Genomic DNA, 17,436 nt, shown 5'->3' with positions numbered 1-17,436 from the left:
ACCTTCTGGTCCAAGAAATTGTCTGCAAGGCAAGTGAGGAATTTGTTGGACCTTATAGTCTTGGCAGATTTTGACTCTTGACAAATATCATGACAATTGAAATCTTCCATTACTACTACTTCTTTCTTCTCTGAGCGTTTGGTCATCTGTTCCAGGAAGGCATCATAATTGACATGTTGGCAAACTTATACATGTAAACCAGTTGATGATGAAGGAATATAGAAATCAGGTATGGAATACATGTTTTAAGACTGAGAAGGGTTCCTATCAAAACACTGAAGCTAGGAGGCCATCATTTTCATAACACTATCGTAAGTATATCTAGTCACAGTTGGACAAATTATACTTATTTTTATTTAATTCATTTGTACCCTTCCTTTCTTCCCAATGCAGACCCAAAGCAGCTTTCATAGTTCTTTTCTCCATTTACTTGTTCCACAAAATTTGTTTATTCCATGTTTCCAGAACTTTAGCATTTGATTATAACAATGACTGAATTATTATTCTGTTCTTTATCTGAGGAGTTCAAGGAAGACATACAAAATGCTCTCCCCACTATTATTTTGCTCTCAGCACAATTCTGAGATAGGATAGGTTGAGAGAGTAGCTGGTCCAAAGCAATCAAGTTCTTAATTGCAAAGTGGGAACTGGAAGCTGGGTCTTCCGATTCTCATCTGTCATAATTGACTGTACTACACTGGTTCTCACTAATATTACCTGTGTAATAATGAGGAACAACTGACTGCTATAGGAGAGATTTTATTCTCTTCTTTGTGACCAGCTGTTTCAAGGTGGATACCACTTTCCTGTTCCAACTGGGGAAGGATTTTGCCTACTTTCCTGAAACGTGGGGTTGGTGCCACATTGGAGATGAGTGCTCAGAAGAGCTACTGATGGCTTCTGAGCTACTGAGTGAGTATCACTGACATAAAATGTTCACATTGTAGTAACAGTGTCTGAGAAGGATCTGGAAGATCTGAATCTAATTCTTTTCCCTAATCATGAAACACCAGTCACTATCTGTCAGCCTAACAATTCTCACAGGATAATAAGGGGGTAGGAAAAGCAAGATTAAAAACACAAATATGCTGTTCTATGTATTTCAACCTAGGAAGGAAGGTTGGAGCAGAAGCAGCAGGGGCATCTTTAAATATACTGGTAAATAAACCCCACTAAAATCAGCATAATTGACTCCAGTCAGGAGCATGTTGTAAACATGTTCTCAGTTTTTCCTTCGTAATTAAGAGTGATGTATAATTAGGGATTTTGTAGAAACACGTGACTTTTACATAATGTGGTCATGATCATACAGGCCATTGAATCATAAAGAAAGCAAAGGTTGGGACGTTACTGCCTTCAGGTTCTCCCATAAACCCAATTAGAAAAAGGAGTGTTGTGCATTTAGAACTAGCAGTCTTTCTGTAGCTTACTAAGCTTTTATGGGCTACAAAATGTATGCAGAATTTGAAATCCAGTTACTTCTAGAGTATCTAGGTTTTTTGTTTCCAACTGGCTTAAATGAATCTTTTCCAGTTTATTTGCTCATGTTTTTTAAGGAGGAAATCCTTGGAATCTGGCTAGTTTTTCTAGTTTTTAAAAAATCCTTGAAACCTCTAGTTTTTCTAGTTTTTATTGAAATAAAAATTGAAATTTTTATTGAAATGTCATGTTCATGTAAAACAGTTTCATGTCATTGTACTCTGTTTTTACTTTACTCTGTCAGTAATGCAGGGGCGTAATGCCCATTGGGAAAGGTGGGCAGCTGCCCAGGGCACCACCTTGTGGGGGGCATCAAAATGCAGGGTTTGTTTTGGGGTATTTTTAGTGGTTTTCTATTTTTGGCCTGCAGGGGGTGCAGTTTTTAGGCTAGCGGCACCAAATTTTCAGCGTATCATCAGGAGACTGTCCTTATGCTACCCCCCAAGTTTGGTGAGGTTTGGTTCAGGGAGTCCAAAGTTATGGACTCCCAAAGGGGGTGCCCCCATCCCCCATTGTTTCCAATGGGAGCTAATAGGAGATGGGGGCTACAGTTTTGAGGGTCCATAATTTTGGCCCCCCTGAACCAAACTGCACCAAACCTGGGGGGTATTGTTAGGGAAGTCTCCTGATGAGACCATGAAAGTTTTGAGACTGTGCCTTCAGAAATGTGCCCCCCCCCCCAGCCTGCATAAGGACAGTTTCCAGATGTTACCCTGAAATTTTGGTGCCGATATATCCAAAAATGCGCCCCCTGCAGGAACATCCCAGAAATTTGCCCAAGAATCTTTGTTCTGCATTGAGTTTTCTGTATTTCTGTCAATGGGGGTTGCAGGATTGGTGCAGTTTGGTGCAGTTTGGTTCAGGGGGGCAAAGTTATGGACCCTCAAAACTGTAGCCCCCATCTCCTATTAGCTCCCATTGGAAATAATGGGGGATGGGGCATCCCTTTTGGGAGTCCATAACTTTGGACTCCTTGAACCAAACCTCACCAAGCTTGGGGAGTAGCATAAGGACAGTTTCCTGATGATACGCTGAAATTTTGGTGCTGATATGTCTAAAAATGCACCCCCTGCAGGCACCAATATCCTGGTGCAAAAAAAATTTGGTTGTGGTGGAATGACCACCCATGGTGGGGGGGCATCCAACTCAGGTTTTGCCCAGGGCTACAGTTTGCCTCGTTATGCCCCTGCAGTAATCACAGCCTGGATTTCACTTATAAGACCAGAAGCGGGAGTAAGTGGTCTTACATTTACATATACTTTGCTCTTAAAACCTCTTAAAATTCTTGCCCATCATTAGTATCTGAGCATGAATACTTTCATGAATGGAGATTTACTGTTTATATATGCTTCTCTAATTCATGGGGTTGGATCCAGGGATCATCTTCTGTTAGTGGAAATAGGTATATATGTATGTATCCCCTACATACCCACAATTTGGACAAGAACTGTAAAAGGGCTTTATAGTACATTTGTTTAATAGAATAAGAGTTGGGTTTGCCCTCTTTGTAAAGCGAATATTTCTTACACTATTACAACAGATGGGCTTTTATCCATATAAATACAAGAAGTGAGTCTTAACAAAAAGACTCCAGGTAAATGGTGGCTGTATTTCTTAATACCTTCTGCCCTGAAGCTATTGATTTTTTATTGGATTGTTATGCTTTTTCAAAAAAAGTAGGGTAGAGGTTGTTTGTTTGGACTGATATGTAATGTTGTAAAATAAATTACTGACTTAAAAACAAACATAAGAATATATTGTAAAGCCTGCTTGCTGCTAGCCTGATCTTGTCAGAACTCAGAATCTAAGCAGGATCGGCCTGGTTAGTTCTTGGATGGGAGATCACCAAGGAATACCGGGGCAGAGGCGTACCAGGGGTAAATGGCGCCCGGAGACAAGTTGTCTCCACAACGCCCCCCAGGCTCTGCCCCTGCCCTGCCCACCTCGGATGGGGTCGAAGCACGCGAAAATGACGAGACAGCAGGACTTCCTGGTCACGTGGGGGGCCAATTTTGCGCCCCCCATGTGACCAGAAGAGTGGCACCCGGGGACAAGGGGTACCCCTTGTCCCTAGGCAGATACGCCACTGACCAGGGGTCATTATGCAGAGGAAGGCCATGGCAAACCACTTTTGTTAGTCTCTTGCCTTGAAAATCCTACTAGGTTACCATAAGTCAGTTGCAACCTGACCACACTTTGCTAAAACACCAGTAAGTCATCCATGTGACTAGAACACTTTCTTCCTGTATTCCCAGTTGGTTTCATAAAATGTTCATCAGAGTCTAGGCTTCATGTTTAATCGAACAGATGTCTAGAACTGTACATCAGAAACCTTCATGACTACAATCCAGAAACAAAAAAAAATCATCTTGCTTCCAATTTGATATAAAAAGCCTAAACTTTGTAGGGAAAATAAAGGAAGTTTTTTGCTAATAAATAATCCTAATTCTAAAGAAGTCTCAATTTAAAAATGCAGCTTGTGGGCACTGGTTGAGCTCATTGTTCTTGGAAATGTTAAAGAGTAGATTTGAAATCCAGTCATAGCTAAATGCCTTTGAGTCACTTGAATTTCATAATATTGGAGCCTACCATTAGGTCTTGTTAGCACCCACATGATCCTCTAGTGCAAGCTCCTACTGACAGAAGAAACTGGAGGAACCCTTGGTTGCCAATGGAATGAAATGTGGGATCCAGGTCAAAGGGAAGCATATGTAATTCTGCCATTTACATGCCAAAGTGTTAAATGAAGTGCTTAACCTTTCCTAATTATGTTATCAGATTAGCTGTTCCACAGGATTTGAAAACTATCTTAGGCTGATTCCCTTGCTTGGGAAGCATTGACCTAGTAATTTTACTGTGCCAATGATAACTGTGCCCTGCCCCCATATCAGCCATTTTGTGGTGGTGTCCATGAATTGTTCTGAAATTTTCTAACGTCTATAGACTCAACACAGTTGTAGATCTCTGCACTGCATAATAGCAGTATGCAGAGTAAAGGTAGACAATTGAATCTGCTTTCATATTAACCAACCATAAGTGAAAATGATGTAGGTTCTAACAGTATGTAATCAACACTGCATTAAATATTAGCTGCATCTCTTTTGTCTTGTTGCCATAGGTGTGTTTCTGCTTCAAATACAACATTGCTGATTCTGTTCTTGCGCATGTTAACTATTAGTGCACTAAGAAATTGGGTGCATTATTGGGTGATAAGGGGTAGTCTGCAGTGTATTCATAATATGGAAATGTATTGCCCAAAATATCTATCTAAGCAAGTGGCCAGATTTAAACAGAAAATAGACAAATTCAGTGGCTTTCGATATTCAGTCATTTCTTCTCTTGATGGTTACTATCCAGGAAAATTGAATATTTATAGGCAGTTTGGCTCTGAGGAAATATATCTGAAGAAATGACAAAACTCTCAGAAATGTTAGTCTAATCTAGTAATGCAGTCAGGTATCTATATACTGCAACAGTATATGCTATATTTCAGGTAATATTCTGTATCATGCTAGAGCTGCATGCAACCCTAACACTCTTCAATTAAGAAATCAGATGGATCATGTATATACTGAAGTTGGGTATGCAGCAATAGTACCATAACTGTACCTAGTTAGTTCAGTTTTCTTCAAGATAGGCTTATCATGTGCATGCCTGAGGTGGTTGAACTTCTGGCCTTGCCCTGAATGACTCACGCTTGATTAGTTGAACAGCAGAAGAGAAATGGAACTGGGTGGGGGGAGTTGCAGGCACTGGGATATAATTTCACTGTTTAAAGCATCTGTGACATTTAGGAATTTTCCCTAATGTCTATGACCGTGGTGGTGAACCTATGGCGTTCCAGATGTTCATGGACTACAATTCCCATCCTGATGGGAGTTGTAGTCCATGAACATCTGGAGTGCCATAGGTTCACCACCACTGGCCTATGATCTTTATCATAGGTAGTGGGATAATTCTTTCAGTACTGCAGAGGCTGTGATGTCACTTGATCAATCACCCGGAAATGACATTATAGACTGCCAGAATCTGCCTCCCAAAATTTCCAGGATTTGCAGGCGCTGGCCTTCAACCTTATTTTAGAATCAGTCCAATACTTGTGACAGTGAGATTCGTTCGTCTAGTTTTCACTGCTTATGCTTATGGGGAAAGGACACAAGGGTGGGGACGGCTGAGGAATTTTGTCTGCCCACCAAAAGTCTGGAACTGTCCTTGCCGTCTTCAACATCTTCTGTTTAAATGATAAGCATACAAGACCCCTTGGCTCTTCCAATAAGGTATGATTGAAACTGGTCTCATTTTGTCTTTCCACATTCTGATTGCTCTCAGAACAAACACCAATCTAGCTTTCAGTTCCAGCTGGAAATTTAACTTGTAAATCACTATGTAGACTAGCCACTAGGATTTCATGAAAACCTTCTGAAAATGGAAAAGCCTCATACAAGAATCAAAGCTGAATTCCGCTATGATGTGTTGCAATTAATTCCCAACGCTCACTAAGGTAATACATGTGTCTGAACTGGACCACTCCAGACTGCACTGGTGGAACTAGGAGAAGCAGAGGGGACATATGACCCAGGCACCATTCGCCTGCGTCATGTGGGGGACGCATTTTGCCCCCCGGCGCTGAGCCCCCTCACCCCCCCCCCCCTCCCCCCCCCATTTATAATAATGGGAGATCTCCAGCCACGACCCAGAGTGTGGCAAGGATCAGAATTGGGACAGGTTCTATTTAGTTTGGTAGAAAGTTAATAGAACTTTGTTTCTATTTCCCATAGTACTGGGAGTTGGGGCACTTAAATTGATGGGCAGTAGATTCAGGATAGGACAAATAAAATATTTATTCAACAAGTATTCAATTGTGGAATTCACTGCCAGTGGATATACTGATGACCATGCGTGTAAATGACTTTAAAAGGCAGTTCACAAGATTCATACAGGTTAGTTTCATTCATCGATATTAACTGGATTAAATGGAACATTTGCATCCAGAGGCAATAAATATATGAATACAAGGGAAGTGATTTTAGAAGGAGACCATGGCCTCTGCATCCCCTTTGTCTGACAACTGGTTGGCCACTGTAACAGACAGAATGTTGGACTAGATGGAACAGTGTTGTGATGGACCAGGGGCACCTCTTTTGCATTCAGTCATGATTCAGCCGCTTGTGTCTATGTACACACACACACATTTAGCCCCTTGTGATTATGTACACACAGACACCTGAAGTTCGGCTCAAAACAAGGTTTCCCACTCAGTAAGGATTTGTAATGTTTTTACAGTGATCTATTTCAAATGCCATCATGCAATAGGTTTCCTTTTGTTTCCTAAAGTGAAAAGTGGAAAAAGGAAATGTTGATTAAAAAGTCCTGTGCAGATTTAGAGTAAAAATTCTATGCCTTGTCTTTTAATGAAGACTAGCCATGACTCTCTCATATTACTTGCTTTGTGTCTTAATGATAGTTTGATGTAAAAAATTTAATTCATTCACTTAAAACAATTAGGAATGTGAGCCACCAATTGCTGTAGACTGTGTGATTGTTGATGGAATGCCCCCCCCCCCCAGTTCCCTTGGAGAACTGCCAGTCATGTTTGGCCAGAATGCTGTCCGTACTTTGAAGAAAATATGCCACATTCTAACTTAACAATTTCATGTTGCATTAAACAAAACCATTTCATTGCCTCTCAGATATTTAAAATGAGACATAAAGGCTACTTAGACACCAGAGGATTTCTGGTGCAGGTCTGCAAGATCAGATTACTTTTGAATCAACTCTAGAACTGTAATTTTATTTCATCTTATTTCATCTCTGTAGTTAGAATGTCAGACACAAGCAGGATAATTATTCTTTTCTAGGAAATGCAGCAATACTCTACAGAGCATGTTCTTGCTGCAGTAGTTTCCAATTTCTTTTTTTGGTATGGTGACCCACAAATTTAAAATGGTAAGCCGCTTTTTAAAAAAGCAGGACATTCACAAACCAATAACATTGCAAAAGCCTGGAATCCATTTTCATATGCTTCACCACCCACAGGTTGAGAGATGCTTCACTATGTTCAAAAGCCCGACTATTGGAATTGCTGAAAAAAATATGTATAATGAGGAGGGAAAATGCATTGCATGTTTTTTGGAGTACAAAGTGTACAGTTGGACCATGGGGGAGGCTGGTTCAATACAATTTTTATTGGTCAATTTGCAGTCATTAGCTTTAGCAATGTTACTGTATAAAACCACTTTATCATTTTGCTCTCAAGCACTGCTTTGCATGCTAGAAAACAAAGCAAGGAGAAATAGGCCGACCCAACCTTCCCTTGCTTTCCACTCTTGACTTTTTTGTTGTTTATTTTGTTGTTTGTTCTTTTCTTGTTTGCTTATGCTTTTCCTTTTGCACTTTGTTCTCCACGCACATGGTGCTTTTCATGATGTGGCTGTGATTCCCAAGTGTGCCCCTGTTGTCTATACAGGTTAACAAGGATCACTTTTCATATTGCTGAATTTTCATGTCATACAGCTCCTATGGCCCTTGAAATGTCTAATTATGCCATAGTCTTTTAGGATGAGAACCTATTTTAACTGGGTTTAAAAATTAATTGTTGAAGGGAAGAATTAAATTTTAGAAATTTAAAAGGGAATGTCTGGCACCTTGACTAGTGGCACCCAGACCTGGAAGTAAGATACGATCTGTGCTCTTCTTGGCACTGGTGGCTGCTGTCAAAATTCTTCTGCCCAATGTGCTATTAGTACCACTTATATTCCTTTACATCTAATTGTGCATAGGTCTAATCGCTCAAAGCAGTTATACATCATATTGCATAATTCTGTGAGCATATGCTCATAAATGCATTTAGGAACAGAAGTATTGAAACACTGCTTACCACCCTGTGCTCGTATGTTGGTGTGACATTTTGGTTAGAGTGTGTGACTAGGACCTGAGACACCTGGGTTAAAATCCCTGCTCTGCCATGGAAGCTCTCAGGTTAACCTGCCTTACAAGGTGGCTGTTGAAAGGATAAGGCAGAGGAGGGAAGAACAATGTGATAAGCTGTTTTGGATTCCTGCAGGGGGTGAAAAGCGGGATATTAAAATTAAGCTACAAACCAGTTAAATAGGAAAGGTGTTTTAGCAGCTAGTACTAAACTGACTGTCCATTCCAGCAAACAGCATAAATCCCTAAAGCATCAATAAATACCAAGTCCTCTAATCTCTCCCTACCAGTAGTATTCAGTGAACAAGAAAGGCATATTCTTTTTGTACCCTTGTCTGTTGCTGCTTCCTGCCTCAGTTCCCTTTTCTGCTCTGTAAAGAGTTAGGTTGCAGTTTTGTGGTTGGAGGGAGAAGAAATAAAGTAGTCATTATTTGTCCACGCCATTACTGTCATGATTTTCCTGACATTTTAGCCTCAGTGTCCTTTGTGTCCACTCCTTGGTGATACCTTCCTTCCCTCCTACCTATCTACCCTGCCATTGTAAATTTGTAAAAGGGGGGTAAAATCCCATGTATTTTAAGAACATGTGACATGGACAACATATACCCCAAACATTTCCTTCTCTCTGGACACAGTGTGTAACAGACTTCCCTCTGTGAAACACCTCTGAAGATGCCAGCCACAGATGCAGGTGAAACGTTAGGAACAAGATCCACCAGACCACGGCCACACAGCCCGGAAACCCCACCAGGACAACCTGTGTGTGTGTTTAAATTTCTGTAATAAATGCAGAGGAAGAAATGTTTGAAACTGAAAACATCAAGGATACTTGCTAAGTGCCATTCTTGGTCAGAGGAAGCAAGCTTGCAGCAAGCAACATTCGCTCTGGTGGTTCATTGTAAAAGGGGCTCTAGCAAGAGATTGCTATCCACAATAAGAATACAGGCAAGACTATGCAAGACTTTAGTAACAAGACTTTAGTAACAGCAAGACTTTAGTAACAGCATTTTTTATTATGCAAACAAAGTGACGCTCAGACTCACAGTACGCCAGCCTAGCGGCTTCAGCAAAACGAGCAGCACTTTCCACTGTTGGCTGCAATGGATCCAAGGCTCCTAGCTACGTCCGCCCCCACCATCAATGTCTGCAAAAGGTACAGATGTCAATTATTTCCTACTCTGACGCCGGGAATCTGTCTGGGTTGAAGAGTCAGCGAGTGGAGGCAAACGACGCTAGGCACAGGAAACTTTGCTGCCGGTTGTGCAACGAGCGCCTCTTCTGTTGGGTGGAGGAGGGGGGAGCCCGCCAGCAAGGGCGCGTCGCAAAGGTTGGAGGGAAGGCGGGCAGGTAGCGAGCCCAAACAGCAGCCCAGACGGCCACGCGCTTGAAGGGGCGCTCAGCAGAGCCGAAGAGGCTTTCTCACTCCAGGGTGAGAACTGGTTGGCTGCTTGTTAATAACTAGCCGACTGGGAACTGGATCTTTTCCCTTCCCGTTTCATTTCCTAACAGGAAGCGCCTGCATGTCTGCCTGCAATGATTAAGTGACTCTCCTGCTTGGATTCCCCTCTATTTATTTTTTCTGTCGCGGGGGGGGGGGGCGGGCATTTGTCCCCCTGCCCGAACTACAGCCTGGGCGCACGGGAGGAAGAAGAGTGCGGTTTGATCAGGTACAGGTGGGGCTGGGGAGGTTGATAAGCACCCCCTTCGCCTCTCAGCCATCCAGCCATCCGTCACCCTCCCCTAGTTGGTTGCCTGCATGATGCATCCCTCTCTCGCCAAGGCCGGCTCCTCGCTGCGCGCCTGGCGCAAATGCGCAACTGACAAGCCGGGCTGGTAGGGACAGGGGGAGGAGCGAGTGGCGATGGGAAACGGCACGTTGTTTTGCTCGAGCGGGGCTGTGCAGTGAGCATGCTTCCCCGCGACCGGCTTATTCCAGCCTGCCCGCGCCGGCTGTCGCTGCTGGCCCTTTGTTCGTCCGTGCCGCCACCCGGGGGATTTGATCACGACCCGGGGAGCCTCGCGCGCAATGGTGGCGCGGACCGGGCAGCAGGAAGCCACCCGCCAGCCTCGGCGCACGCCGGCCTCGGTCCGGAGCTGCTGCTGCTGCAGGAGGAGGAAGAGGAGGGGAAGCGGCGCTGAACTGCAGACGCGACTTTGAACAGGAACAGACACAACTCTGGGCTCGCCGGCTCGGCCCTGGCAGATTGAGAAAGGCAGGGAGGAGGAGAAGGCGAAGGCCCGGGAGAGGCTTGGTGGCCTCTTCCCTGGCATAGCAGTAAGTGCACCCTTAGGGGCGCCGAAGCAAAAGAAAAAAAGGGGGGGTATCTGAGAGTGTTTTGAGTTATAACGGGGATCGGTCCGTTCAGTGGCGGGGATCCGGAGGTTTTGGTGGAAAGTTCTTCTGGTTAAGCCATCAGGGAAGAACGAGCTGTCTTTATGGCCTGCTGCCCCCCCCCCCCCGGTTTAAATTTATACCCTGCCCTCTACGAGCTTCCGACTAAAAGCTATGGTGGCGTGTCTGAAAACTAGGTGTGTGTGAAAGGATGTAATATAAAGGACAGCTGCTGTAGGGGCGAGTTGTGTGTCATGGGTAAAATTCTCCTCCCCTTTAAAGATCCTCGCTCCCGAGACTGTTGTCACTGACTGCAGCAGGGTCGATGGTTTTTGTGCTGTGATCTCCCTGCAATGATCAGCACCGCTACATTCAGTCTTCTCTCGTTTGCTGCCTCTTGCAAGCTGTTAGCCTTCTGGCAAGCCTGCAAGAGGTTCACAAGCATGCAGGGAGAGTTGCTGTAGGTAAGCAGAGCTTGGGCGGTGGGGTGGATGGGTTGGAGAGGAGCAAAGCCGATCTTACCTTAAAATACCTACTGAGGAGAGCTCCCTTTGGCATCGGAGGGAAGGTTTCTGTCCAGGTATACTTTTTTTCTGCTGGATCTGTGAGCATTTGCTTAATAAGTTCTATTAATAATTTGCTTGTTTTTCTAAAGTAGATCTTTGTTGTTGAGAAGGTAGGAGTGTGTCAGTAGAACAGCTGTGGTACAGATCAGAAAAGGGTAGAGAGGAAACAAAGCTCCCTGATGGCTTGTCCAAGGCTTTCACAGCCAGATTCAACTAGTTCTGGTGGGTCTTCTGGGCCATATGGCTGTGGTCTGGTGCATCTTGTTCCTAACGTTTCGCCTGCATCTGTGGCTGGCATCTTCAGAGGTGTATCACAGAGGGAAGTCTGTTACACACAAGGTGTACCACTGTGTAACAGACTTCCCTCTGTGATACACCTCTGAAGATGCCAGCCACAGATGCAGGCAAGACATTAGGAACAAGATGCACCAGACCATGGCCACACGGCCCAGAAAACCCACCAGAACTCCCTGATGGCATTTAGTAACAGCCAATAAAATGCTCTTTTCCCTGGGGACACTTTATGTTGTCTTCTGTGGGAAGATTTCTTGGTTAGCTGTATTATTTTGGGGATGAGGGGCTGTTTAACATGTAACGCCCAGCCCAAGCACAGTATCTTTCCCAGGTAAAACTGCAACCACACTTGCCTTGTCTCTTCTCTGCTCAGTAACTGCATCAGAGTCAATTCTTACAATAACTTTCCCAATCAGAGTTTTCTTATGTTACATCTGCATCTTGTTGTTGCTTTATCTCCATTTCCCCCCCTTTCCTGATATTTCCTAGTTAATTTTCCCTCCTTGCACCAACTAAAGATGTAACATTTGCCTCCTGAGACTCCTATGTAACATTTGCCATCTGAGAATTACTCTAGTCTGTCTAAGTACATAGTTTTCAGTGGACTTAAAGCAGTGGTTTCCAACCTTTTTCACTCATGTAGCCCTTGGCAACCTATTTCCCTAAAATTGTACCCCCCCATATTAGCAGACCCATTATGTATTTTTTTCACAAACTCCCAAATACTCTGGTGCATACCCCAGGTTGGGAACCACTGATTAAAGTAACTCCAGAGGTGGGATCCAACCAGTTCTCACCACTTCTCTAGAAGTGGTTACTAATTTTTTCTGAGTGCCGAGAAGGGGTTTCTAAAGCAACCTCCTTGCCCAATAGGGACTGGAGGTGCATGTGTGCCGCGGCGCTACTGTTTGAATCCCACCACCATCGGAACCTGTTATTAAAATTTTTGGATCCCACCACTGAATAACTCTGAATATGATTGATGACAGGAAATTTATTGTGCAGTGGTTTTCCCAGGATCTCTCAGATTACTGATGAATTTTGCAGTGGTAACTGAAGTCTGTTTTTCCATTTTGGCATGTGGAATGTAATGGTGGTTAGTTGCTGAAGTTAAAAATGAGAAGGTTAGGAATTGCTCATCCAAACAATGTCAGACTGTACAGGGATGAAACTAATAGCCATTTTTGCAATCAAGTCTGATGTATGACACCTGTTTCTTTTAAATGGGTAGCCAACACACAGAAAGTTAGCAGCTAAACTGTTTTCTTATTGCTTTATTTTCACCTTAGGAAAGGTTTCATTTCCCATTTTGCAAAAATTTAGTTCACTTATTTAGGCCGCCAGATTTTCCTTGTTCAAGGAGCCCATTAAAATACCGACCCTTCTCTTCCCTTTCTGGAAAAGCTAGAAGGTGGAGTTCTTGGTTTGGGACAGAGGTGTGAGGCTCTCATCTCTGCTGAAAATGACTCAATAGTTTTGTTGTGCACATCTTTGAAGAAATCCTTTAATTATCTAAGGCTGTGGGGGCTCATGTATGTATGACAGATTGTGTATCCTGTAATTTAAAAATGTAATTAATGGTGGGGGGAATTTACTGCAGGAGTAAATAAAATGTTTGCCTCTGCTTAAGGTTGCAGTGAGCCTGAAAAGAACCCAGATTCTTAGTTTCAGTTTTTTTGTTGCTTATTTGCCAGCGCTGAAAGGCCTATGCTGCTGTTCTTTAGTAATGAATTTTTAACTACTGATCTCAAAAAGTATGTGCTCTGCCCTTTGAAGATTTTTGAAGGACCATGAGGCCTGTAGGTACGTGGCCTGCCAAGCCTTTTTCGGAATGCCAAATTAAATTTAATGGGAAGCAAATCTGTATATTTAAGAAAGTAAAGGGCCCAGTCAGGAAAGAACAAGCACACCAACCCCTCCCTCCCCACCCCAAAAAATGTTGCCACAAGAGCAGCTATTGCCCTCTTCCTTCCATCATAATGCATTATAAAGGTTCAGCTCTGCACAGTACTTTGGCTGGGTGGGATATCCGCGAAGTGTCAGTTTCTTGCTGTCAGCATGTTAGATGCTTCAGGAAAGGTGCTATTTTATTTGCCCCATATGTTTCCCACTCTAGGTTTTTGCCCTAGTTTTCCAAGATGGATGAGCTCTGCCTTTGACCCTATTTCATCCTTCAGAAGGTGCTCCTTTTAGTAGCAAAAGTGTCTGTTAGGACACTGGAAATTACATAGAGCTGCAGTCAGATTCCTCGTGTATTCTCAGAATTAATAGTTCTCTTGAGTTTCTGTCTAGATTTTTCTCAGTCAAAAGAAGAGGTCTGGTACCACTTTGACATGTGCAGGATACCTAATGCTTACACTGACATTGCTAGAGAGGTTAGACTGTCAAACACATTGTTTGTATTACATAAGCCAGGATCCCAGGGTTATTGGGTGTATCATTAGCTGCTGGATCAGGTAGAATGTCAGTCTAGTACAGGGGTAGGGAACCTGCGGCTCTCCAGATGTTCAGGAACTACAATTCCCATCAACCTCTGTCAGCATGGCCAATTGGCCATGCTGAGTGCAAACTGATAGAATTGTAGTTCAGGCTATCGGAAACATGATCCCTACCCCTGGTCTAGTATATCAAATTCAAATGGGTATATGCACATAGTTACCTTAATTTCCTTGGAGAATATTTGTATTAGAGGCTGAATGGGGAGTTATAATGGATCAGGTGTAAGCCCAGATAAGTGGCCCCTCGCTGTGTTGGAGGAAGCAACTAGTGAGCTGACAGTGACTCTAGTAGCTGCTGAATGTGCTGAGCCAAGTGGCCCCTGCAGTGCTGGCAGCTGCTGATGCTTGGCTTTGCTATCAGTGGACTTCCTATGTAGGCTATTTGGAACTTCCATGGTAAGCCTACCTCTCACCTGTGTACTTTTATTCAACATTGCCAAATAGGTATATGAACCGAAGTCGAGACATTCTTCAGATAAAACACAATGAGTAGCCCAAGTACAGGGGAGAAGAGGGTAGCTTTACAAATAGCCTGGGAAAGAGGAGTGAGAGAGAATCAAACCAACCTATGGTGACAGCTGCTGTTGAAGCAACATTATTTAAATCTGCACAGCCAATCAGATCACCAATGGCTTGTTAAAAGCCATGTTGGGCAAGAGCCTCACTTGGCCTCACCGAATTTCTGAAAATGCTTGGCGGGTGTTTGGAAAGGTGTTGGCGGGCACCAGGACACTCACAGGCACCGTGTTGGAGATCCCTGCTTCCCTTTCCTTTATTTTAGACTTATTGCCCACCCTGCAGCTGACCAAGAGGTCTTTAACCTTGCTGAGTAGCTGGCAGTCTTTGAATTTACAGAAGAGGTAGTGGCTGCAATGACAAAATGACTGTCACAGGAAGAAAAATCAGTCACAAAATGGCTGACACAGCATGTGGAAGCTCCACAAGATGGTGGGAGATCTCAAACTAAGTGCCGTCCTAAACAGAAGCACTGCTCCTAAATGGGTCCTCACTGAAGATATGAAAATAATGCCTCTTGAGCTATTCTAAAGGACCTCCTGCAACAAAGAGTTGCAGGAAAAAAGCTTGTTTACTTTGGAGAACGAATACTGCCTTCACTTTCGAAAAAAGGGCGGTGGTTTGTACCCTATATGCTTTCAGGGACATCTTTTCAAACCCAAATTTGTAAGAACCTTGCCAAACCAAGGACAGATTGCTGTGACACTCCTGAAGTTCCTTGACTTTTCCCCCTGTATTTCATTTGGGACCCTTTTGAGCTTATTCCGTATACTCAAAAAGCTGGAATTGTCAGGAAGCACATCATTTGGCATTCTGGCACCTTTGGCACCCTGTTAGGAATAATTGATTTAATCTATTTCTACCTGATCCATTGGACTTACTATGAAATTTCTTCTTAGCATCTCCCTATTGACGTGATTGTGGTAAATCTTTCTCTGGAGAACTGATATGGATGATGGATATATAGTTCCAAATAGCCTACATAGGATGGATATGGATGATGGATATATATGGATATATACAGCCCCCATCCTGAAGCTGAAGGCCCTGAAAAAAACTGGCAAAAAAGCAATTTTTCCCCTCCAATTACATATCTTCTTATTTTCTATTAGATTGAGTAAAATGCTTCTTAAAAGCATAGTTGTTCACACTCAAATTGTGTGTTGCGAAAAAGTCTGAGGACTTACAAGTTTTTCCAATGGGAAAATCAGGAAATTTTGGGGAGTACCGGTACCGAGAAAAAAAAAATTCCTACAAAATATTTTCTTTTTTTGAGTGAGTGACCTTATTTGAATGGATAGTATAAAGAAGTCTGAATTTTTCCTAGTGGAAAATTTGAGATATTTTGGTGAGTGCGAAGGGGAAAAAACTTGTTGAGAGTCTACTCTTTTGAGGCTGTGCTATACTATCTCAGAAGCTGGGTATATATCGGAAAAAAAAAAGAAAACCTATGCTTGACCATCATTGAATGTGATGAAGTGGTTGGGAACACTAACTGTTATGCCCAAGAGTGCAACATGCATAGTCAATGATTTTTTTTTTATCATTCTTAATGCAGTTGAGGTATATGGCTGGCGAACTGTCAAAGGGTTTTTTATGCACTTTAGGTAGTTATGTAGACAGATTTGTATCAGCTAATTCTGAATTGAATGTAGTTTAAGGGACAAATAATTTTAAATGGTGCTACCTCTCCCAAGCCCCAAAAACATCCAGGTTAGACATAAATCATGTGTTGTGAAGGTTCCAGATTAATGACTTTTATGATTATAATTTGTATTTGTTGGCTTGGCCTTTTAATAAGATTCTTTGGGACTAGGAAAAGCTGTGGTAATCCTAAATGAAAGTTACCTATAATTCTAGATTAAGGCTTTAGGTGTTGTCATCTTTATAAATGTATGTTTTAAAAGGCATTGAGAAGAAAAAATGAAGAGCAATTGTTCTTTCTTTCTTTCTTTCTTTCTTTCTTTCTTTCTTTCTTTCTTTCTTTCTTTCTTTCTTTCTTTCTTTCTTTCTTTCTTTTAGCTGGATTTAAGCTATAGAAAAGTAGATATTTCAGGAAGATAGTTCTTCAGCCCTCTTTCAGTATTTCAGCTCAGTAACTTGTTTCATTTCTCCCAGACTTTCAAGAGTTTGAAAAAAACTGCCTTTTGTTTGCATAACTTGTAATGATATACTGTTTCACTTGGAACCTCCAGAGATCAATTACACTCCATTTATTTATCATAAGTTCTCTGGTGTATGTTTTGCACTGTAAGCTCTGTTCCTTAAGGAATTTGTGTGTGTGTGTACATAACAAGGTGCTGTCCTTGAATATAACTAGGAACCTTATTCCTTTGCTGGTTCATGTCTTTATGAAACCATGTAGGTTGGAGGAATTTTGCCTGGTGAGAAGCGAGTAAATTGTTTTTGTTAGTTGCATAATGTCTAGTAAAGAGCTTCTATAATTCTGACAGGCTTCAGGGCTTTTGAAGAAGCATTGTTGACTCAAATGCAGTGTCTACTGTTGCATTTAATTAGAGCTACTTTTTGAAGAGGAGCCCTGATGGAGTAAGAAGATACCGAGCCTGTAGAAGTAGAACGTTACAAGAAGAACCAATGAATCTCCTTGGGTTGAGGCCTGTTCCCCATGTGAGATCTCATGCTCCTCTGGCCTCTGAATGTTGCTTTTAAGAGTAAATCACCCTAATAGCCAAACTAGAGCAGGAGGCTTACTTTTACTAACAAATCACATCTTCTTGCTTGTCTTAAGTAGCCTCCTACTCTGCTTCTGATGGACTGAAATTTTCACACTCTTTCTTATTCTGCATCAGGCCACTGCACACTT

At 42.6% G+C, this 17,436-nt stretch overlaps 1 protein-coding gene across 5 annotated transcripts in view; it reads left to right on the top strand.

The window, feature by feature from the left end:
- LRRC8D (leucine rich repeat containing 8 VRAC subunit D) overlaps nucleotides 1-17,436 on the top strand; it is an 87,320-nt gene that overhangs the window by 21,504 nt on the left and 48,380 nt on the right. Inside the window, exon 1 of one of the 5 annotated variants that reach the window (XM_048497335.1) lies at nucleotides 9,540-9,559. The exons of 1 other annotated variant lie outside the window; for it this stretch is intronic. In XM_048497335.1, the coding sequence (XP_048353292.1) occupies nucleotides 9,547-9,559 (13 nt within the window). In that variant the 5' untranslated portion in view covers nucleotides 9,540-9,546. Of the gene's footprint in view, nucleotides 1-9,539; nucleotides 9,560-9,749; nucleotides 9,836-9,887; nucleotides 10,074-10,246; nucleotides 10,682-17,436 lie in introns of those variants that run through there. 3 more of the 5 variants (XM_048497340.1, XM_048497339.1, XM_048497336.1) reach the window with 3 other exon arrangements.

The sequence above is a fragment of the Sphaerodactylus townsendi genome, linkage group LG05 (assembly GCF_021028975.2).
Source record: "Sphaerodactylus townsendi isolate TG3544 linkage group LG05, MPM_Stown_v2.3, whole genome shotgun sequence".
NCBI lineage: Eukaryota > Metazoa > Chordata > Lepidosauria > Squamata > Sphaerodactylidae > Sphaerodactylus > Sphaerodactylus townsendi.
This window is presented reverse-complemented; position numbering and strand designations above follow the sequence as displayed.